General features: G+C 36.7%; 1 protein-coding gene and 1 long non-coding RNA gene across 2 annotated transcripts in view; both read right to left on the bottom strand.

Annotated features, from left to right (window-relative positions):
- LOC134251518 (uncharacterized) overlaps positions 1-23379 on the bottom strand; it is a gene marked incomplete at its 3' end in the record, with an annotated part of 73362 nt that overhangs the window by 18567 nt on the left and 31416 nt on the right. The window contains exons 2-4 of the mRNA XM_062733933.1: positions 4521-4682; positions 4356-4370; positions 1552-1847 (exon numbers count right to left, since the gene is read on the bottom strand). Coding sequence (XP_062589917.1) covers positions 1552-1847; positions 4356-4370; positions 4521-4682 — 473 coding nt within the window. The remainder of the gene's footprint in view (positions 1-1551; positions 1848-4355; positions 4371-4520; positions 4683-23379) is intronic.
- On the bottom strand, positions 7326-9779 carry LOC134251517 (uncharacterized). Its single transcript, XR_009988763.1, has 3 exons — positions 9444-9779; positions 9147-9240; positions 7326-8523 (listed from the first exon to the last, which is right to left on the bottom strand). It is a non-coding gene; the product is annotated as an uncharacterized LOC134251517 (long non-coding RNA).

Here is a 23379-nt window from a genome sequence, read left to right as displayed (position 1 = left end):
AGATTCAATTCTGAACGCTCTAAACACGAAAAATGTGCGATCTCTGCTTAAAGTTGTAACGCGTTACGCGCTTAAAATGTTTTTTATTTGCGTTTCAAACTACTACTTTTTGTAACAAAATTATTTGAATGTTAATTTCTTACCAGAATCAGGTAGTTCTTTTAAAAACCTATCCATTCATACCAAATTCACCCATATTGCGAGTAATTTTTTTTTATAAATAACCGATGAGTTTAAGATAAAGTAAAATTCTAAACTTCTAAAATGGCACCAACATCGCGCGTAGCGTCATATATACTGCAATCAACACAAGAATTGAAGAGAGGTAGAATAACAAAACTAAAATACTTTTTTCTTAAGGTAACATCTCCTTCAAATCTAATTTTACGAAGAAATAAATAAGGAAGAAGAAACGCCCTGGAAGATTGAAATTTCTGTAAAATTTTCACAATATGAAGATGTCAGGCGTCCCTACGGCGACGGACGTGATTCTCGGCGATTGACTGCGCTTCCGCGGAGTTTTCACGGCGCGTAAGGAGTTTTCACCTCGTGTTCACGGCGATCTTACTGCGCTGGCTGGGTTCACAATACGTCCTATACTCACTGATATATATTCAGAAGGAATGGAAACATTTTTGTTTTTCAAGTTACACGATGAAAAGACGTAATCATGCCAAGAAATATTCTTAATAACTAAAAATCTTTTTTCTCAATTTCATCGGTTCAGATGTGTTGTTAAATTTTCTTTGATTTTATTATGAATGTATAAAAAATAAACACACTGAAAAGTTTCTATAAAATTTAAGTGAAACAACAGAAAGAGTTCTGGTGTAATTTTCTCTTCCATTTTTTTTTTAACTTAAATGCTCCTAGTGCAACAAATACGTTGGAATTATTTCTGATCAAATATGATCCAATTGCTCTTGTTTTGTGAGCTAGCTGACAACGCTCTAACAACGCCGTAAAAGTGCATTGTGATCGCCAACGGACGCTGAAGAAACGCCATCGGAGCGCAATGTTGCCGTGTTATTGCAGTCGAAAAAATCTAAAGAAGATAAATCTCATTCCAAGCGCTGTAAATTGCGATACAAACGCAGAGACATCTCGAAGATCTCTCCGGGAGGGGAACTCTGCGTGGAAGCGCAGTCTACTATCACTGTGTTCTTGCCGCGATCATGTGCGTCTTCGCGGCGTTCGTGTGGAGCTCCCTCTACGTTGTTGGAGATCTCACCGCGCTGCTACGGCGATCATACTACGTTTCTACTGCGTTCTTATTAGACCGCGATCACACGGCGCGTACTTTGTGCATTCCCAAAGTGATCGCCGTCCCTGGCGTTCTGAGAGACCCTACGCGACTCACGGCGTTCAGTGGAGATCTCGCCGCGTTGTCAGGGCGCTGTAGGAGACTCTACTGCGATCATCTCGGCGTTTTGCATTTTTGAGGACGCCGTGCAGTCGCCGTGAGGACGCAGCCCCGGTGTGACAGGGGTTTTAGTGAAAATAATATTAGTTGCTTTCAATGTGAAGTAAGCTTAAAAAATAACTGCAAACCTTTGATCCTGCCTTTTTCTTTGCTCTAAGAAGATCACTTGCACTAAGAATCGCTGACTCCTTTTCATCTGCTGACACTGTCTGATTGCTTATTACTTCCGTGTTGTCAACATACCATGTTATATGATAGAAAAGGTTGTTTTCATTTAATAAAGAAAATTTGCAAATCATGTTCACCGTAGGTTCGTGCTTTTCGATCCGAGAGTTTTTCCCTCTAATGTCAATGTTAGTAATAAAACTCTTCCAAGTCACATTATGGTAGGCCACTGAGACTTCAGCGAGTTCACCTTCTACACCTAAAACAAGATGTTTTTGAAACACTATACTATGCGCCCGGCGGCAACAAAGTTAAAAAAACATTTTTAGCATATAGGTCACAGTCAATGTCATGAGGTCATTACCTTGATTTCACCTGAATAAACTGAATTAGTGTAATATGCATATTTTATTAAGTCTCTATCTTCAAAAGTTCAAAAGTTATGGAAAAAGTTAAAAAAAAATAATACATTTTTTGCATATAGGTCACAGTCAAGGTCACAAGGTCATTGAGCTTGGTGTCATTTGAAAGAATTTGCATACCAAATACATGGAGTCTCCATCATTCATGGTTCAAAAGATATGGCGAAGGTTAGAGTGGACAAAAGAGAGACAAACAGACAAACAGACAGGACAAAAACAATATTCGCCTCGGATCTATCTATCCGGGCGCATAAAAAGGTCGCTGTGTTTTATTTTGATTAGTAGGAAATTTTTATCTAAGAAAGTAGTTAACGAAGGAGTTTAGTTGGAGAAAAAAATGCTTTAAACTACAATATATAAAGTCAAAACTTGCTCCAAACGGACAAAATAACAACGTATTTAATCAAATATATTGAAGATATTAAGCGAAATTATGAAATATCAAAATACTAGCATTTAATGGAAATATGGAAGAAGAAATGCAGAAATGCAGATAGAATTCAAACAATTGTACTTTTCTCTCTAAAATTAGTTTCTCTGTGTTTAAAATTTTCAAATTGGTAAATATTTTTATGCTAATGAAAATACGTTGTAAAACACGTTTTGATTGGCAATGTGCTTTGTTTGAATCAGTAAAACGAGCATTCACGAGAGCGAACGCTTTTCATTTTGACATCATAATAGCGCAGCGCAAAAAACAATGCCCCGTGACTTATTTCATATAACAAAACGCAACAAAATAAGACGAAAACAACAAACTGAATGCATAGATTGCATAAGAATGGAAATTATCTTCTAATTTGGTATTTGCTTAAGTGTCGCCGGTAAAACTCAGTTTGCGACCGTTAAATTATCAGTGACGGTCGCAAATACCAAATCAGAAGACAGTTATTCCCTAATTTAAAGGTTCATATATACTTTTAAATAACTACATGGCAAGAGAAAGACTGAAAATAAAAATAAAACTTATTCAACACTATATTAATCATTCATTGAATAGAATTTTATTACCAAAATAAAACCTAGCAGCCCTATTACGTTTCTTCTTTATTTTCATCGATTATTTCATTTCATTATATACTCAACAAATAAAGAAACGCATACTGTTTTGCTCATCAAAGAAAGGACAAGGTAAAGCAACTGCTGAATCTGGCCTCCTATTCGATGTAAAAATCAAAACACAGTTAAAAGACAGATATTTTGTAGTTAAGACCTTAAATCAATGCTTGTCGTAAAACCAGCACTAATTTTAATTCAAAGCTTAAACGGTAGACACAAAAGGGAGAAGAAATAGGACGTTTTCCCGAATTTTCTCAATTCTGGTGGAATTTCGTCAAATTTGAGATACGTTTCACTTCGGAAAACTAAGCACAAATTTGCCTATCTGTGATTTTTACGCAGAAGATGCATCTGATACTTGTGTTTAAAATATATGAATTTGGTAGATAGGCAAGCTTGAGCTTTATGTTTTTTTTTTTAAGAAAATGTGCCGTAAAATTGATTAAAAGTGCATAAAAATGAGAAAATTCAGAAATTGAGATAATTTTCTGACCTTCCCGTGCCCTCTGTACATCCCATAACTTAAAACCAAAACTCATTTTGTGGCATGGGTGTTAAGTGGTTTTCAATTCATAAACTGTTGCATCATTCTGAAAGACACTCCAAACCAGGGGTCAAAAAGGGGCCTTACACTATCTTTTCCTTTGGAAAAAGTATATGGAACATTTATCTTTTCTTATATTTGGATAACTGTGACCTGTTTAAACTGAAACTTTAGATTATCATGTTTTATCTGAATACGAGTTTCTTTTTTTTTTTTTGTTGATTATGTTTCATCATCTTAAGAGTTTTATTACTGCCATAATTTATTACTATCATTTTTTTAAAACTATACTCAAATGCCGTAAAGCAAGAAACAGCAATTCACTTTGTAATTTATTTGATACTATACAGTTGTCCACTGGCATTTTGTGCAATTCTAGATCTTTCATCAACCAGAGACAGGAACAATTCCAAAGTGACATAAAAGTGATGTATATCATACTTTTTGAGTGGGATGGGACATAATATTTTTTACCACGAAACATATCTCTGAGAACCTCGTTAGTGCATGTCTGAAAATCGGGAATTTAAATTTGGCGGACAAAAAAATTCATGAAAATTTCCCTAGGAGTTGAAGCACAAATTTGAGAATTTCCTTTCTTCTAGAAGTTGTTTTATGAATAAATATCATCATAAATACAATAACAAAAAAATATTAACAGTAAATATTTGCATGGTAAAATGTTCCACGTGTTGTTTAATCATTCTTGAAGGTAAGATTAGAGTTTAAAGTTCATACGTACATGTTCTGTTCTTTTCTGTAAAGAAAGTGAATAAGCAAATCAAAATTTCAACAATGTTAATATACTCAATAAAAAAGGATAATGATTAATAGAAGAAAATATGCATTCCCCGATCATTACGATTTACTTTGTGAGATATGAAATTTAAAATCCATGTTACCGTACCAAAACAGTAAGCAGAATTGCAAAGTGCAAGAGGTGTCAGTTCATACACAGAGTAAAGTCCGCAGTTCTTCACACGGATGGTATGGGATCGTTCACATGTTAAACCAAATCCAACTTGACACACCTTGACTGAAGCCATGGAACCGACTTCAGGCAATGACCCTTTGAAAATCATCATTAACCAATTAGTCTTTTTGCCATTAAACATGCTTATTGTATAAAATATTTTCTTTGAATAAATCGTATGATCTTGGTCAGGTCTTATGAACATTTGCTTGAACCACACTCATTTGAATCAGAGATTTCTTAAAAGACAATATTATGTTACGTTGGATCCTTTCCACCAAAATAAGATTTATGTTTTTTTGCAAATTAATGTTTTTAGAAAACCTTTTTTTTTAATTCTTAAAGAGTGTGACACCAAAAGTAACAATATTCCTATCTTAGTCTTATGTACTTTTTATGTTTTTTAAATTAATACCGCACTAGTAGTATAAACCGTCTAGGTAGGTCACTGAGTGCACGTTTGCCCCTGAGGGATAGGGGGTCAATCTCCCTGAGGAGGGGGGTCAACAGAGTGCACCCCCATGAGGGGGATAGGCGTATAAGGCGTGATATCCTTGTGAGATCCTAATTTTGGCAGCGATTCAAATCCTGATTATGACGTTATCCTAGTGTTTCACTGCCTCGCTGGCTGCTTATTTTTGACACTTTAAAACACAGCTGATCGGCAGCTGATTGAAAGAAAAACAAGTCCTTAAAGTTCTTTTCATTTAAATATAATACAAAGTCAATTTTTCTTCTTTAGTTTTATCAGGGACTTTCTGGCCTCTCCCCATGTGTTTTCTTCGGAATGATTTCCTTTATATTTACATAATGGACAACTTCTGTAGCAGGCCACTATTAAATTCGATCTCCATACCTTCCTTACAGCAAGGGTAATGTCGGCATTGTTGACATTTACAGCTCCCGTCCGTATTTTCCTGACAGCAGATCAGGCATTCATTTAAGGGTCATTTCCTGGTCTCTCTAATCTATCTGGGGGGCATTATGTTCTCAGCCCCGTACTTCCATGTGAAATACTTCACACACCAGCTACAGGCACAGGTGTCCATGGAAGGCTCATCATCTACAAACCAGTGAAGAAAAGGCTTTTACAATACTTGCAAATTCTGTGAGTTCTGTGATGCCATCCTGGAGAGTCATACACCATAAATGTACACACTTCAATTTTTTCCGTATCACAGTAATGACAAATTAACTTCAAATCTCCACATTGAAACACTGAACTCAAGAGAGGATATTTTCCGCACTTTTTTAATACAGAACAGAACCAGAATTACGTGGGACCTTATCCACCAGCAGCTCACTATAATCCAAACGACAAGACTATCAGTGGACGATTTTCTGACTGCATGGTACCATCAGCAGGCCAGGAAAGTGTTTGATTTCCTAAAGGAATTTAAAGAGTATTGAATCTCGGACGTCGATATTTTGAGATAAGCTTGTGTTCAGTTTAGAGCCACCCTCAAGAGCTTAATTCATATGTATCGACCCCGTTCCTAGGTTAAGGACTTCCCAAGGTATATCAGTCTGTGCAGAGCTTCGGGTAATCGATTATGACGTCACGGTGAAACTGCACACATAAATATCGATCGGTGAAGAAAAAATAATTTTCTTTTTCTTACACTTTTATATACAGTAGTTTCTCCTAAACATAAATTATTGTGCAACTTATCTTGTCATTACAACACTATTTGAATGTAACATTAAAGCCAATTTGATCTCGTAATACTGACAGACATGACGTCATAGACTTGTTTGACACGCAGTTCTTCTGCGCTTGAGACATAGATCAAGATATTATTGCAACTTGTAAATGTGAAATATAAAAATAAACAAGTTGCTGTCCTTTAAAAAAGGACTACAATACGTGGACCATATGCATCTTTTTTTTCTAACTGAAATTCAATTAAGAGAATTTCTAGGTGTAGGGAATATTCATGTAGGTTTGTTCACTTTTTCTACAATGATCTGCCTACTTATATCTGATTGTAGTCTCAAAGCAAAATTGTGAAATTTTATCTCCGATTAGCGACCTTTAGTTTTGTCAGTTTAAAAAATCGGGTTATTTTGCTACGTGTAACTCATACCGACTTGGACTATTCTGGATTTATACGGAAGAAATTTATCATGAAAAATAGAAATCTGATGGTTTACGAGAACCACAGCTCTGTAGTACGCAGATTTTTTTTTTGCCGTAGCCCCCCCCCCCCCCACACACACACATTAAAAGCCGTTGCTACAGACCTTTATCAAACGATATTTTGTTTGCTGAAACACTAAATTATTTTGCAAGCCTTGATGCACAAAACTAATGCCGGCGAAAACTTGCTCTATCTTTTAAAAGCTAGTCTATCTCTATTCGATGAATGACGTTTTTCATTCAGATTTTTAAGTTACTGTATAACTTCTTAAGGTACCCATTGTACAAATGGGTAAAAATTTATGCCTGGAAACCCTATGAATTTATGTTCTAAAATCAAAGTATGGGTCATGACAAATTTCAAAAAATTGGGTCATCAGGGGCTACAACTCATTTAAGGAAGATAACTCTTGATGAAAACTAAAATATAAGGAAAATCAAAGAAATTGGTATCTAACAAGTTTATTCCATAAAAATGACACAAAAATTACTTTTATATTGTAATCTTTAAATAAAATTAAAGAATAATAAATAACAAAACATAGTAAGAGTGTTATTTAAGAAAAAAAATTAACAGGTGACAAAATGGTCATTTTGTTAATATAAAAATATAAAATATGTTCGTAATGTCATTTGCAACATGCTGTTACCATGTAGACTTGCTCAAGTCTCTATGTTTTTATTGTTTATTTTTTATAAATAGTTTTAAAAATTCTGTATTCTTATTTGTATTGCTGTCCTCTGCTCTCTGTCATAGTTAAATGTTATCAAATGTTTGACATTATCAAAAAGTATGAAAGAGAGCACTAAAACATAGAGACTTGAGCAAGTCTAGTTACCATGGAACATTAACATTTTTATTAAAGGGAAATATTTATAAATACATTAGAAAAGTCAAAACTTTTCCCTTAAATTATTTCAACCCTCCTTTTTTTTTTTTTACTTATTTTCAAGTCAAAAAATAATGAATATCATACTGTAAATATATCACATTTGGCTGTGTATTCTTTTTAGTGCTTTTGGCGGAAACTTCCATTCATTCAAGTACAATGCTAAATGTTTTGCAATTATACACATTGATAAGAACATTAAGTTATCCGCTAAATCATATCTATGCTAACTTGTTCAAAAATCAATTTCCGCCAAATAGCGTACATGCTAAATATAATACATTTACAGTAACTCAATGTACAAAATTGATTAATATAAATGAAAATGGTTTGAAATTCTGCAAATAATGTGAATTTATAATTCTGTCTAGAATTTAAAAATGTACACAAAAGAATAAAAATTTTTCAAAGAAATGCTGAGGTTAAAAATTTATAGCAACAGTAAATTGTATCAAAGCAGAGTGATAAACATTTGATACAGACTTTGAAAATGAATTTCCAGATTTAATGACACAATAAATAGTACTTGTGATATAAAATAATGTAGATACTATAAGGACTTCGACAGTAATCTCATTAGGTATGTGTGATACTAGTAGATGATCCATAATACAGACCAACTTGTTTAGGTACAATTGATAAATACATGTGGCAGCAAAAAATTCATACAACTTTTGGACAAAATTTTGTACAACTTTAGATATTCCAGTCACTTTAGGTTTGCCATCACTGGTTTTCGGAGAAAACATGAATTAATTTATTTCACCATCCCTGTCATAGCCATAGATCAGCTTTAGATGAGAAAATGTCATGGTCTCTGCCAGACTCCTCTTCATAAAACTTTACCAATCAGCACACACAAATACCCCTAGTTCTTTGATTTTTCAGCATTGAACACCTGTTGAAACTGAGAAATACTATACAGATGATTGTTTCATACAATATACATGTGATTCATTGAAAGTTTGCAGCAGAGATTATTCCGTCTAACTTTCATGATAACATATAGTCTACTGCTGCAGTCAAATATTTTTCTTAATTCTTACATTGATTCCCAAGCAAATTGAAAGATAAACATTTGATTTAAGAGCGACCAAATTTATATATGTATCCTGCAAATACCCCTTGCATTGATCTAATAAAGGTAACCTAATAAGCTTTATCCGGTCACTTCCCCAATAAAGCCTCGTGCATGTATTCCGACGTGCCAAAAGCATTGTGACGTCAATTATACTGCAATGTTTACGCAGTGGCGTCATAGTTTCAACTGCAGAGATGTGCCTATATCTGTCGGAATTAGCTAGTTTTGGACGCTCAAATGTAAAATTTTGTTGCAGGATAAACAAAATACATGATAACTGTCTTGAAATATAAGCGATATTTGGGCTCGGGTAAAAAACGTAAGAGGGCTCGGCAAGCCTCGGCCTCTATTACGTTTCCTAACCCTTGCCCAAATATCACTCATATTTCAAGACAGTAACCATGTATTTTATGTGTATCTACCAAATTATATAATAAAACTGTTCATACCTTCAAAATTCTTTCATGTATTGATAATAAATTTAATATTGACAACAAGTTGTTTATCTTCTGAGGGTCTCCCAAACAGTACTGTAGACTATAGCTACAAAAAGAGTAGATACAAATTATATTACATGCAATTGTTGAGATGCATGAACATGTAAATCCTATTCTTAATTATATGCTTTATGCAACATTTCATGGTTTCAGATAAAAATTTATATGTGATGAATATTTAATACTAGTTGTCAATGCCTAAATTTGATAACATAAATTCTATAAACAAATATAAATATAAATGCTTACCTGTTGCAATCTGTGTATTAGTACTGAAATATACTGCATCCCTTTGGACAGTTGTTGGGTTTTCTCAGCTTTTGCCGTTTTGGGAACATCGATGCCAGCTGCAAGCAATTTCCGCACTGCATGTATAAAAACCAGCTAACCCGAGTTTCACTCATATTCGCTCTCTCGCTTAATAATAATGGTCCGGAGTGACATTTTGAGCACAATATGAGGACTCTGACCAGAACAATGAACATCAAACTCGATTACCCTTCTTCCAGTCATCTAACGAACTCTTACTGTCAAAATGAGGGTTATGCCACGACAGAAAAACGTGCATGGAATCACGAATAAGGTTATTTCATAATTACGATCTGCTAAAACAACTGGGCGCTTGTCAAATTATGTTACACCGGTCCTTCCCTGGCCGACTTTTCATGGGCGCCGCCATCTTGAATTTTATAGTCTCCGATACATCGTTTTATCTTAAAAGATGAACATTTAAACGTATTTAGACGTCAACTTTGTTATTATCAAGTTGTTTTATTTTTTAATTATCTATCAATTGAAACAAAAATATTTGAATTTCGGCCTTTGATATTGACTCGAAATGAAAAAGCATTTTATTCCGTAAATCACCGAGATCAAGCCGAAGTTTACCACTCGGAGTTCCTCGGATGACTCGTACCTAACCTCGGACGTCAACGGTGATGGGAAAAGAGTACAAACCTTATGTCCTCCAAGTAATTTACTGTTGACAAGAGGTCCTGTAGGTAAAGTTCAAGAGCAAAACTTCAGAGCGGGAACCATGCTTTTAATTGGTTACTAAACAATACTGAGAACCAGTTTACAAAATCATATTTAAGATTTGAAATTAAGATTGTAAAATAACAAAACGAAATCAAAATAATCAACATCCCTTTTTGTTTAAAAGGAAAAAAAAGTTATACAGTCACTCAAATAGTCACATAGTCATTCACGTAGTTACGTAGTCACTCAAGTACGACGGTGGTTTCCTGTTACGCGATGGTTGCACTCGAACGCGAGTTGGCTCATCACAAATTGGACTAGACGCGCTTTGTTGTTCCGAGTTGGACATGTCTGGATAGCTCGAATGGCTCTCACGGATTTCTTTATCTTTGTTGTGCTCTCGGTCCGCACTGGTGTTGAGGTATGAAGGTACTGAAGGTTTAACGATTTCAGGCTGGTGAGAAACTGTAATGCGAATTGGTGAGCCATCACGGATAACTGCTTGTACTTGTGTCGGTCTGATGTGCACACGGTTTCTGCGGTACTTGGCTCCATTCTGTGCTTGAACAAGATAAGTATAATCTCCCAGAATGTCTGTCACTTTTCCAAGAATCCATTTGTCTCCAATTTTGTGTTCGAAGTATACGTTCTGTCCGCATTTCAAAAATGGTAGATCTCTTGCATTTTTGTCATGATGTTTCTTCACTGTTCTGTTGCGATTCGTGCGTCTAGATCTTGCGTCCTGGTTTTCTTCCATCCGAATGAGTGACGGTAACAATGTGCGAGTCTTTCTCCCAAACATCATTTCCGTGGGACTACGTCCAGTGTCTTGTCGAGGAGTATTTCGTTGCTCTAATAATGCCTCATATTGGCAGGTGCCGTCTCGTTCACATTTTAAGATGAGATGTTTCATTATCTTTACAGCTGATTCTGCTTTTCCATTAGCGTTTGGATGATGTGGAGATGATCTAACATGGTTTATCCCCCATTTCTTAGTAAACGCTAGAAAGTCGTTGGCAGTAAATTGAGGTCCTCCATCAGATACAATTGTCGATGGGATTCCAAACAATGTAAATTGTTTCTTCAGAACACCAACCACTGTCTTAGATGTTGTCTTCTTGAGTAAGTCAATGGTAATAAAATTGCTGAAATAGTCAATGGCCACTAGATAGTTCTTGTTCTTGATTTCAAAGAGATCAAGGCCAATTTTATTCCAAGGAGTATTGCCATCATCATGTTGTTTCAGCAGAGGGCTAATAGTGCGGGGCTTGAGTTCTTGGCAAGGTTCACACGAAGATGCTAACTGTTTGAGTTCTGCATTCATACCAGGCCAAAACACGGATCCCCTGGCTCTTCTCAACATAGAATCGTATCCACTGTGAGAACTGTGTAGACGCCGTTTGATATCTTGACGCTCACTTTTTGGAATGACGATGGACTCTCCCTTGACAATGATTCCCTCATATACACTTAAACTGTCACGAAAGTCATAATATGGCTGACAGCTTTCCTTAGCAGCACTTTTCCGATCTGGCCATCCTGACTGTATAGTTTCAATCAAGTCTTGAAGGTCAGGATCTTTGGCTGTTGCCTCCTTGATTTCCATTAATCTTGAGTCATTCAGATTGGAGTTGACTTGAACTGTGAAAATGTCGAGACGCTTTTCTACTGTTTCTTCTAAGTAAGCCCTACTTAGAGTGTCTGCTATCACAAGGTCTTTTCCTTTTAGAAATTTGAAAATGATGTCATACCTGTTGATCTTCATCATTATATCTTGAAGTCTCTTAGGAGCATTGCTCAGGGGCTTCCGCAGGATGGTTTCTAAGGGCTTATGGTCGTTTTCTACTATCACCTGTCGTCCATAAGTGTACTGATCAAATTTCTGCACACCGAAAAGAACTGCTAAAGCTTCTTTTTCAATTTGAGCCCATTTTCTTTCAGAAGGTGTTAAAGCCCTAGAGGCATACTCGATTGGCTTGCCTTCTTGCATCAGGACTGCACCTAAGCCATCCTTGCTGCTATCTACTTGCAACACAAGTTTCTTTCCAGGGTCGAAGTAGGCTAAAACTGGGGCGGAAGTTAGGTTACGTGCACTTCCTGAAAGCTTCTTTCACATTCAGCAGACCACGCAAACTGAGTGTCTTTGCGAGTTAGCTTGCGAATTAGTTCAAGAGTAGTAGATAATTTTGGTAAGAATCGAGCCATATATTGGACCATTCCGCAGAATCTCCTTACGCCTGCCTCATCAGTCGGATTTGTCATTTCCAGAAGAGCTGTGACTTTCTTGGGATCAGCTTTGATTCCTTCGTTAGTGATAGTGTGACCATGAAAGGAGATTTCTTTAAGTCCTTTGACCATCTTGTCTGAATTAAGGATAACGTTTCTTTCCTTGCAGCGATCAATCACTTTTTGCAGTTTCTGATTATTGTCCTTTAAGGCTTCTTCATCAGTTTTGCCTTGACCGGCAATGATGATGTCATCGGCAATTGTGAAAGTTCCATCAAGTCCCTCCAAGGCATCGTTTAATTTTCTCTGAAATATCTCACTAGAAACACAGAGTCCAAAAGGAAGACGAGCCCAACGGTAACGTCCATACGGTGTTATCATTGCTGTGAGGAGGCTTGATTCTTCACTGAGGCGCACATGCCAGAATGCTTCCTGGACATCCAACTTGCTGAACAGTTTTGCATTTTTTAGATTTGGGAGGACATCATCAAAAGTTGGTAAATTGTAATGTTCCCGCTGTAGTGCAACATTTAGCGGTTGAGGATCTATACATATTCGGAGTTTGCCATTCGGTTTTTGGACCACTGCCATCTGGCTTACCCATTCAGTCGGCTTTGTGACAGGTACTAGAATTCCTCTATCAACCAGTTGGTCTAGATCCTTTTTCACACGGTCTTTGAGAGCGAGTGGAATTTTTCTACACGGTAAAACTTTTGGTTTCACGTTTGGGTCTACTGTTAAGTTGACTTCTCCTAAGTCGCCAAGATTTGTGCCGGACTCTATCTTCGCAATAAAACGTTCCTGATTAACAGTGACAAGTCCGAGTTGTTGGATTGTTTTGAGTCCTAATAAGCTTTGGAATGAGTTTGGTACAATGATGAAATTAACTTCATTTTCTTTTCCAGTTATCACATTTTTCAAGGACAAACTGGCTTCACCGAGGGGTTTGAGGCTGGAGTTATTGAACATCCTTAGAGTTTTTGTACAACTTTTCACTTGACTTCTTCTGACATATTTCTTTTGAATTGTGTTGACTTCTGCACCACTGTCTAGTTGGAAGCGGATTTCACATTCATTAACCATCATTAGGGCTGATATATTTTCCTTTTTACTAGGATTTTCTATCGTGTTCAGCCAGGAGTCATCTGAGCCATCACTTTCATAGTTGTGATTAGTTTCTAGCACGTTGACCTTCTTACACTGAGATTTGAAGTGGTTACGGCCATTACAGTTATTGCATCTCTGTCTCCAAGCTGGACAATCTTCTTTCTTCATCTTATGTTTTCTGCCACAGAATTTGCATACCTTTTGAGGTTTTTGTGGTTTTTCTTTTCTTTCTTTTTGTTTAGGTAGTTGTCTTTGAGATCCCTGTGTTCTGAACTGTGTACTTTTGATCTTATGAATTTGACTGTCTTTAGTAGTGTCTTTCATTTCTTGTGCTTGTTTGCTAGCTTGTTCGTAGGACTGACATATTCTGATTGCCTTGCGTAAATCTAATTCATCATCCCTCAGCAACAGCTGCTGCATTTTGCCGGATGAGGAAAATACTATTTTGTCCCTGATCATTCGATCTTCAATTTCTCCAAAATTGCATGATTTCGCACGTATGCGTAGTTCAGTTACAAATTGATCAAATGGTTCAAAGTATTTGATTGTCCAGAATTTATGACTTTCAGCCACTTCGTTTTTACGAGGGTTGCAATATTCCTCTATCTTTTTAAAAACTGTAGCTGGATCATTTTTGTCTTCATGTTCATTCCATGTGAAATGGTCATATATCTTCAATAATTGCTCACCTCCGCAGTTTATGATGGTAGCAGTCTGAGTTTCTTTATCAAATTGTGCTGTGCCGCTTGCACGTAGATAGATTTCAACCTGACGCTTCCAGGTCTTAAAATTCTCTGAGACATTCCCTGAATGTAAATTAAGTTCAGGTGGAAGTCGAAGGTTTGTGTTCAGATGAACAATCTGAATTTCCTGTTGTTCCTCACCCATCGAGAAAATTCGGGACGTTGTGGGGAACGGTTTTGAAGAGTTTTATCCGTGTACCGTCTACACTTATTAGAAGAGTGGCTTGAACGTATTTATAAGAATCGTTAATTCGTAATTACCGCTGCCACCATGTTGACAAGAGGTCCTGTAGGTAAAGTTCAAGAGCAAAACTTCAGAGCGGGAACCATGCTTTTAATTGGTTACTATATAATACTGAGAACCAGTTTACAAAATCATATTTAAGATTTGAAATTAAGATTGTAAAATAACAAAACGAAATCAAAATAATCAACATCCCTTTTTGTTTAAAAGGAAAAAAAAAGTTATTCCCGTTCAAACAAATCTATGATATCATTTGAAAGTTTGTTCTAAGCACTTATTAAAAACATGGAAAAAAATATACCGTGCCGCGGCGTTTATAGGTCAAATTTGAACTTACAGCGATCGGCAGTAAATGACACCCTGCCAAAAATATCAATCCCCACACAATCCCCTGGTATTTCTATATTTTCTGTAATATTCCCACATTCCATCATCTATTTCAAACATTAATATTTTCACTTTAAAATGAAAATATTTACATACCTGAATTCAGCCAATCAGGTAAAGCCTACCCATTTATTACTCTGCTTCATCTTCAACCAGGAAATGATGTTAAAATCTGGGTCTTTGGTGCTCTTTTTCCTGATCGACCATCCAAACTTCCGCAGAGGACTATGGGTAGTATGATCGACCATCTTGCTGATTCAGTCATGTGATCTTATTTGAATTTCTTTCAAATGTCATACATTTGAAATCGGAGTTATTTTGTGGCACACTCAACAGTTTTTTCTTGCTTTCAAAGCCTGTTAACTTGAGGATGTAATCAAAACCTATTTACGATAAAGAATTGCATAAATTAAGAAACATTTTCGAAGAACGTTATGCAGAGCGAAATATGAAATGAGTGATAAGGCAGTTTCCGGCGGAGAAATGTAAGGATCTGTTGCGTATTCCTCCACTAATCACATCCGAGGTTTGAATGAAGCGGAGCGGAGTCAGCCGAGGATTGCCGATTGGAAGTTTACCGAAAATTACAGTCTATTTGCTTGTGCCATATAGAATCAATGTTTAGTTTGTTTGTAAAAGTATATGTAAAAGAGAGAAAATCGGATCTGCCAATGAATTGCGATATGCAGAATTAAAAGCGCGATTTGCCTGGTATATTTTAATTCGAATAGGGCGAATTATTCTATGGGCAAGTTACCTAAGGTGCGAAGCATTCTCGCGCAAGCGTAGCCTGTCGGTTGCCCAGGGCATCCGGTTTAACTTCGCTTATATATTTACTGCGTGGACCTCAGGGTCCACGCAAAAAGCGTGAACTGACTAAAATTTAGTCATACTTTTGAATGCATAATTGATTAATTGATAATGAATAGGTCTCTTATAGAGCCGCAGTCATGCACTTTTATACACAAACCAACTACAATCACAGGCACAACCTCTCGAAAATCTCAAAAATTCAAAGATATCCACTTAACTATAAAAATAATAATTTGTACACATTTAGTTATTGTCCATACCATTTTGAAAAGTGCTAGGAGCAAGTTGTGTGCAGTTGATATTTTGAGTAATTTTATTTTATTCCAATGCGTATAGTGTAAATCCGCGAAGTTTATCACAAGACGGCTAAATTTTATAATTCCCGGGCATGGGGAAGTAGCTCCCAGCCCTTTTCGGGTTACGAAATTTGTCTTAATTAAAGAAAACACAATCAATTTCTTGGCGAAGAATTGCGTCGTAAAGTCGTTTTGGCCGAACTTGGTTGACACGCCGTACACACATATCCATTAGTACATTTCCCATATAAATTAAAACACATTCTAATAAAAAAGATATCAACACTATATTGCTTTTCTCGGAATATTTTAAGGCATATTTCCTACGGGGTCCTTAACCAAACTGCTCCCTTCCATGAATTAATCCATCACTTTCGACAGTGCTGCCAATTTAGCTTACCGTCGAGGCTTCATGCCTAAAGAGACCATTGTCATAATCCCCAACCTTGGGTATCAACCTGCACGTCAATATTCTGACAAAGCCTGCCGGTGGTTAAGATGAATGAGCGAGCAGAGCGGACACAACATGTAACATGCAAGAAATTGGGGAGAAGTCAAGATCGGAAGTTATACTGTCGACGGATACGAAGAAGCTACCAATACCGTCTACGCAGTTTTACGGAAGCTATTGGCACGGATGCCTCACTTGCTATCCGAATCTACAGACCAACAGTCATCCTCACAGGATCCAGTTTACCTTTAAACAATTACACGAAGAAACTGTAAGAAGGAATTCTGCCTTAGAGGAAATGGGGTACTCCGTCCGTAGGATCAGAGAGCACAAATTCGATTAAGAAGTTCAAAGAGATGAAACTTAAAAGACATGTTCGACACCTAAACATTCCAGATCTTTTTAGCCCCCGAGACTCCCTGTACGGAGGCCAGACTAATGCTTCTAGATTGTATTGTGGGGAAGGGGATATGAGATACGTGGACGTCTGTTATTTATACCCTTACGTTTTAAAACAACGACCTTTTCTCTGGGGCATCCACAGATCATCACCAATGTAAATAGGAAATAAACACAAATCGCCTAGAAATTCATGGTGGGATCAGGTGCCAAGGAGGATACTTACATTCAAACAGGGTTGTTGAAATTACTGAACATCAATTTATATGTTAGTTGCTTGGATTTCTTTTAAAACAGAGAATCCCAGATAGCAAGACTATGTTGGGCCAACATTGGCAAAAGGTTGTATGGTTGGCGTTGGGGTACAACGTTGGCCCAACGTTGGACCAATGTCACCATGCCAACCTCCTCGACCATGACAGAATTCCTATGTTGGCCCAACGTTGGTCCAACGTTAGCAACTTACATTCACTTTACTTCCCAAGGAAGGAGGGATGTTGATGTTGACCCAACGTTGGCCCACTGTTTGTAATACACTTTTAAAGAAAGTGTCTTTTAAAGTTGGTAGTAGTATGTTGACCCAACGTTGCCCCGATGTTTGTAATGCACCCTTAAAGAAAGTGTATTTTAAAGTTGGTAGTAGTATGTTGGCCCAACGTTGGACCGATGTTTGTAATACACCCTTAAAGAAAGTGTCTTTTAAAGTTTGTAGTAGTATTTTGGCCCAACGTTGGACCAATGTTTGTAATACACCCTTAAAGAAAGTGTTATCTAAAGTTGGTAGTAGTATGTTGGCCCAACGTTGGCCCGATGTTTGTTATACACTCATAAAGAATGCGTCTTATCAATTGATAGTAGTATGTTGGCCTAACGTTGGCCAAATGTTTGTAATACATCCTTAATAAAGTGTCTCATCAAACTGGTAGTAGTATGTTGGCCCAACGTTGGCCCAATGTTTGTTATACACCCTTATAAGTGTCTTGTCAAATGGGTAGTAGTATATTGGCCCAATGTTTGTAATACACCCTCAAAAAATGTCGTATCAATTTGGTAGTACATTGTAGTATGTTGGCCCGATGTTAGCACGAGTGTTCTTTTGTTTAGGTGTTTCAAAGATGGGATATTTATATTGGGCCAACACTGGCCCAATTATTATACTGCCAACTAAAGATGGTGTCAATTTTAGCTGCTGGGCTGACTTTCTATGTCCATGCTTTTAATTGGATGACTGTTTTTGTTTAGATCTGATATATTCAACATTTTAAATTTTTAACTTAAGTGATCACAGCACCAAAAAGTGTTTATTATATTTTTTGAATTGTGCACATGCATGATTATTTATTTGAAATAAAACCCTTGAAATTATGATTTTTTTCATGAGCGTTGTATTCATGAGAATTTAGAGAAGACTGAATACGTTCTCAGGAATAGGATGTGAATGAAGCCTACATATACATAAATCAAAATGACACAGCTTTATAATCAAATTGAAACAAAAGTTAGGCGTTCGCTATCACGTGACCAAACTGTAGAGTGAGCTGTCAGATTCAATTGCTTACAGGAGGTGGGACGGAAAAAGAGCGGGAATACAACAAAATGACTATAATAAAGGAAGTGAGCCCTGATTAAGAACTTTTAATTGATAATTTTTCATAATTTACCTCTGTTGTCTATTTTAAAATTTATTTTGTATATTATGATTGAATTGATGTTTATAAAATATTATCACAGTGAATCATTAGTAATGTTTTCATTGAACATGTCCATGTATGCATTATGAATGCAGATTGCAATTGAATTGTTTATTAATTATTTTAAACAGTCATAGAATAGGTTTATGTAAAGAATCACTCAACCAATTGCAAATGTTTCTATGTAATAACTACGTTGGCCCAACAATTTGCCATCTGACATTGTAAAAAAAAAAAGGTCAACATTGGGCCAACCTAACCAACCAGTTGTTGAGGTTGGCTGTTACTTGGCATACACTAAAAACTACATTGACCCAACAATATGCCATCTGAGATTTCAACATAGGGCCAACGTTGGGCCAACCTAACCAACCAGTTATTAAGGTTGGCTGTTAGTTGTCATACAATTATACCTACGTTGGCCCAACAATATGCCAACGTTGGGCCAACCTAACCAAACAGTTGTTAAGGTTGGCTGTTAGTTGGCATACTCTAATAACTACGTTGGCCCAACAATATGCCATCTGACATTTCAACAAAGGGCCAACGGGCCAACCTAACCAACCAGTTATTAAGGTTGGCTGTTAGTTGTCATACAATTATACCTACGTTGGCCCAACAATATGCCAACATGTTGGACCAACGTTGGGCCGATGAGCAAAATTACCGTGGGCCAACGTAAGGTTACCAACAGTGGGCCAACGTTGGAAAAAAAATTGGGCCAACGTTGGCCCAACTATGTCTTGCTATCTGGGATGGTAGAAGAAGTAAAAAAAGAGCTAATCTCTAGTGGGACCAGAGCGATTGAGCAATCCCATGAAGGCTTCTTGAATACTAGTAGTAAGGAGACTAATTGTTGATCCATGGCACATGTTTGCACGACCACTGCCATATCTCTAAAATGTAGAGGCAACAATAGGTTTGCCAAAGATGCATTGTGGAAAGTACTTTCTAGTACAACCCGGTGTTTTAAACACTTTAAGCAGTACCCTATTCAAAACTCAATTTACTTTAACCTGTCGTTGAAGTACAGCAATGATGACCATAAAAATCCAATTTTTTGTTTTAAAGTTTTGTTTTCTAGCCGCCATGTTTACAGACTGATCTTATACACACAACAATGCATACACATCCAAACCAATACTTAAAATGGAGATGTATGCAATAAACAAAACAAAATACATACATAAGTAAATTTGCTGCGTTTTCATACGTCGAAATTTACACACATGAACTAATAATTTGTATAACAACATGTATGCAAATGTTAATTATACACAATTTCCTGACCAGAAGTAAATTTACTCAACTGTGCAGATTTTGCATGTGAGCAAATCAGTTTATACGAGAGTTTATACGACTTGCACACGTGAGTAAATGTAAATATGAGTAGAATGTACTGAGGTATGTAAATCATATCGAATGAATGTGGCATAAGACTCAATACCTGACCGAAGAAGAGGAATTGCAAAAACTCGATGACATGCTCGACATCAAAGGCATAGAACTGTTAAACAATAAACAGAAGCCAGAATCGGACATGATCCTAGTCAATTTTCAAGAGAAACAGGACTTTGTAAAAGAAAGTCCCTTTGGAAATGTGGTATTGGTCTGTTTCACCACCGCTCATGCCCGCTTACACTCTACGAGACTTTACAACCTTTAGGAGAGCGGGCCCTTTATTTCGATACAGGCAGTATCATCTACCAACATCACGAAGAAGCATTCAATCCCACCCTGGGCAAAAGTTTAGAAGAATGGACCGATGAATTAGACGGAGACCACATTATCGAATTCATGTCCAGTGGACCTAAAAATTATGCATATGTCACTGCCAAGGGAAAGTTTATATGTAAAGTCAAAGGATTCACTATAATTATCGAGATTCTCAAATCGTGTCTCCAGAAACTAAAAAATAAAGAATGAAATAGAGGAAATCTAAATCTCCTATCCCTTCAAAATACAGAGGACCTGTCACCATGAAGTCATGACCGTACCTTTAAAGAAACAGTAAAGAATTGTCTATGATAAAAGACAATGGATAGACCATTTAAACACTTTACAACTTTATGATAGTTGATAGGTTGACATTGAATAATAAAATGGATTTGTTTTATTGTGGTTTTCTTCTTCGTAATAAAAAAATGGAAAAAAAATAGGTGAGGGATTATTAAAAAGGGAAAAAAAACAAAGTTCAATCAGGACTGATAAGGAACCAGATACGCTTCCTCGTCACCCCCACTTTGCTCTGAAAGAGATTGATTGATTGTATATTGTTTAACGTTTCTCTCGAGAATTTTACACTCATATGGAGACGCCACCAACTACCGGTGGAGAGTGCAAATCAGGGCCATTGAGCAGGGAGGGATCTTTGTTGTGCCAGTACCTACTGCGACACGGTCAAACCACTGCAGCATGTGGGCAACCTCTTAAAGAGGGAAGCTACTTTTTAGCATGGATGGCCCGAATCTTTAAAAGAGTGAATACCCGATTAGCCTATAAACCTCTTCCTGAGATTAAACCTCTACTTATGCCAGAGGCAGACGTCAAGGCTCGAGGAAGATGTCATATTTGATTAAACCAAGAATTACAAATCGCTTTCCTACTTTGTGAACATGTGTATTGCTATGCGATGTGTGCTCCTTCTTTCCAGTTTTGCCCCATCTGTCGAGCAGAGATTCAGTAATCCAAACGCATATTTCTGTGTTAACTATAAATACAACATAGAAGCCACCTCGTCCTTCATTGATCAACATGTATTTTGAGGAGACACCCCTCCCCTCTTTCTAACTGAAACACGAATTTACCATGGTGGTCATCTAAATCTAGGAAAACTGAATAAGTCAGTAATTGTTGGAAAATAAACACAGGATTACCTCCATACCTGAAAAAATCGTCAAATGTTATTGTGAACGGAACCGAATTCTTTAAATGATCGGGTGTTTTTCATCAGGAATATTCCAGAAGGCGATGAGAAATTGGTGAACAATTTAAGTCTTCCACACTTACTCATTTTTGACGACATGATGGGAGGAAAAACCATCAAATCAATGGTGGATTGGTTTACCCGTAAAGTGCATCTAATACCAGTGTGATTAACATCACTCAGAATTTTTTTGATCGGGCAGCCTCTCAGGGCACGATTAGATTGAATGCTCATTATTTAGTCTTGTTTAAAAATCCCAGAGACAAATCTCAGATCAGAGCCTTGGGTCGATAGTTAGCCCTGCCTCATTTGATGTCTGCGTATCAAGAAGCCACCCAGGTGCCAGGATATCTCCTCGTCGACCTGAGTCCCCAGACCCCAGACGAATACAGAAAAGTCGACTGTGTGAAAAGTTAAATGTATACATCCCCAAGGATATAAATAAAAGTGTATCACTATCATCTTGGTCTTTTATTCATTTCACTCTCATCATTGCTCCATCTGCCAAGAGTAAATTAGTGAGAACCTTACAACGTTTACAGCGGGAGTGAGATCCCGTTAAACGAGCTCATTTAATCGAATTAGGACGTAAAGCCTTATTGAATTGGTTTGCCATTTGATCTCGAAATTTAATGATAGGGGTATTACCTATTAATATACAGACCCAACGCTTTATTGATCATCATCGTCAAGATTTAAGTATCATGGCTAAATCAGCGAATGATGAAGACAGAAAAAAAGTCATTTTAGTACCCCCTTAGTACCCCCTTAGTTTCCATCAAACAGCTACTGTCAAGAAGACAAATCCATCCAGTTAGTGATGAAAATACACCCGTCTTTATAAAAGTGATCAACCAAAACAAGGGATCATTTCAGATCTCACGAAGAGACAGAGTACACCATGGAATTTTTCAACTCATAGTATCATTGGAAAATAGAAAAACCTTTAGGTGCTACTTTGAAAGGATTGGTTGATTAATTGTATGTTGTTTAACGTCCGTCTCGAGAATTTTTCACTCATATGGAGACGCCGCCTATGCCGCTGGAGAGCTGCAAATTTTGTCCTTCACTCGGCACTCAGGGCCATTGAGCAGGGAGGGATCTTTTTCGCGACTCGGTACTTTGGTTTTTACGGTCTCATGCGAAGGCCCGGTCTCCACGTCTTACAATGGTATTTGAACCCGCGACGTAAGGATCAACTCCTTACTTCGCGACTCTAGAGCAGACACTCTAACCAATTCGCTACTTTAAAAGGGGAATGGATGAAAAACAAAGAAAATTCCAAGATTTTTTTGAAAAGAATCCAGGTCAAACATTGAGATCTACCTATAAGATAATGAAGTTGCAGAACTACAAAGGGGGCAAAATCATGGTCTTATATCACATATTTCAAAAATCATAATGGGTAGGTCTTCTGTCTTTTTTTAGAAGCTATTTTAATGCTGGTTTTGTTTTCATTACTGACTTGTTCAACTAAAATAATGATTTTTTAATCTTAGACACTTTTAAAGATCGTGGTGTAAAAACAAGTTTTGTTGAATTTTCTGGTTTAAAACAGGCTGTGATAGACAGATTTGTTAACACAAACCAAATGAATATGTGTTTTTATATGGTCCATATATACCCAGTTCTGTGAAGATGTTTTATATAAATATGAAAGGCTAAAAATACATGTATGATATTCTTATTAATAGAAGATAGAAAAAAGTACTTCAATTTGAAATTGGAATGAAAATGAATTACTATTCACCATGCCTGAATGGAATAAAATTTTTGAAATTCCATTTAAAATATCACTAGAATATAAACTTCAGTTGCTACAATTTCAAATTTTACAAAGAATATTTCCAACAAATTTATATCTTTTTAAATTTACGATAAAGGAGTCTCAAGTTTGTAGTTTCTGTAAGACTGATATTTAGTC

This window comes from Saccostrea cucullata, unplaced genomic scaffold (genome assembly GCF_032062105.1).
Source record: "Saccostrea cucullata isolate Sc308-1 unplaced genomic scaffold, CSIRO_AGI_Scuc_v1 ctg2096, whole genome shotgun sequence".
NCBI lineage: Eukaryota > Metazoa > Mollusca > Bivalvia > Ostreida > Ostreidae > Saccostrea > Saccostrea cuccullata.
This window is presented reverse-complemented; position numbering and strand designations above follow the sequence as displayed.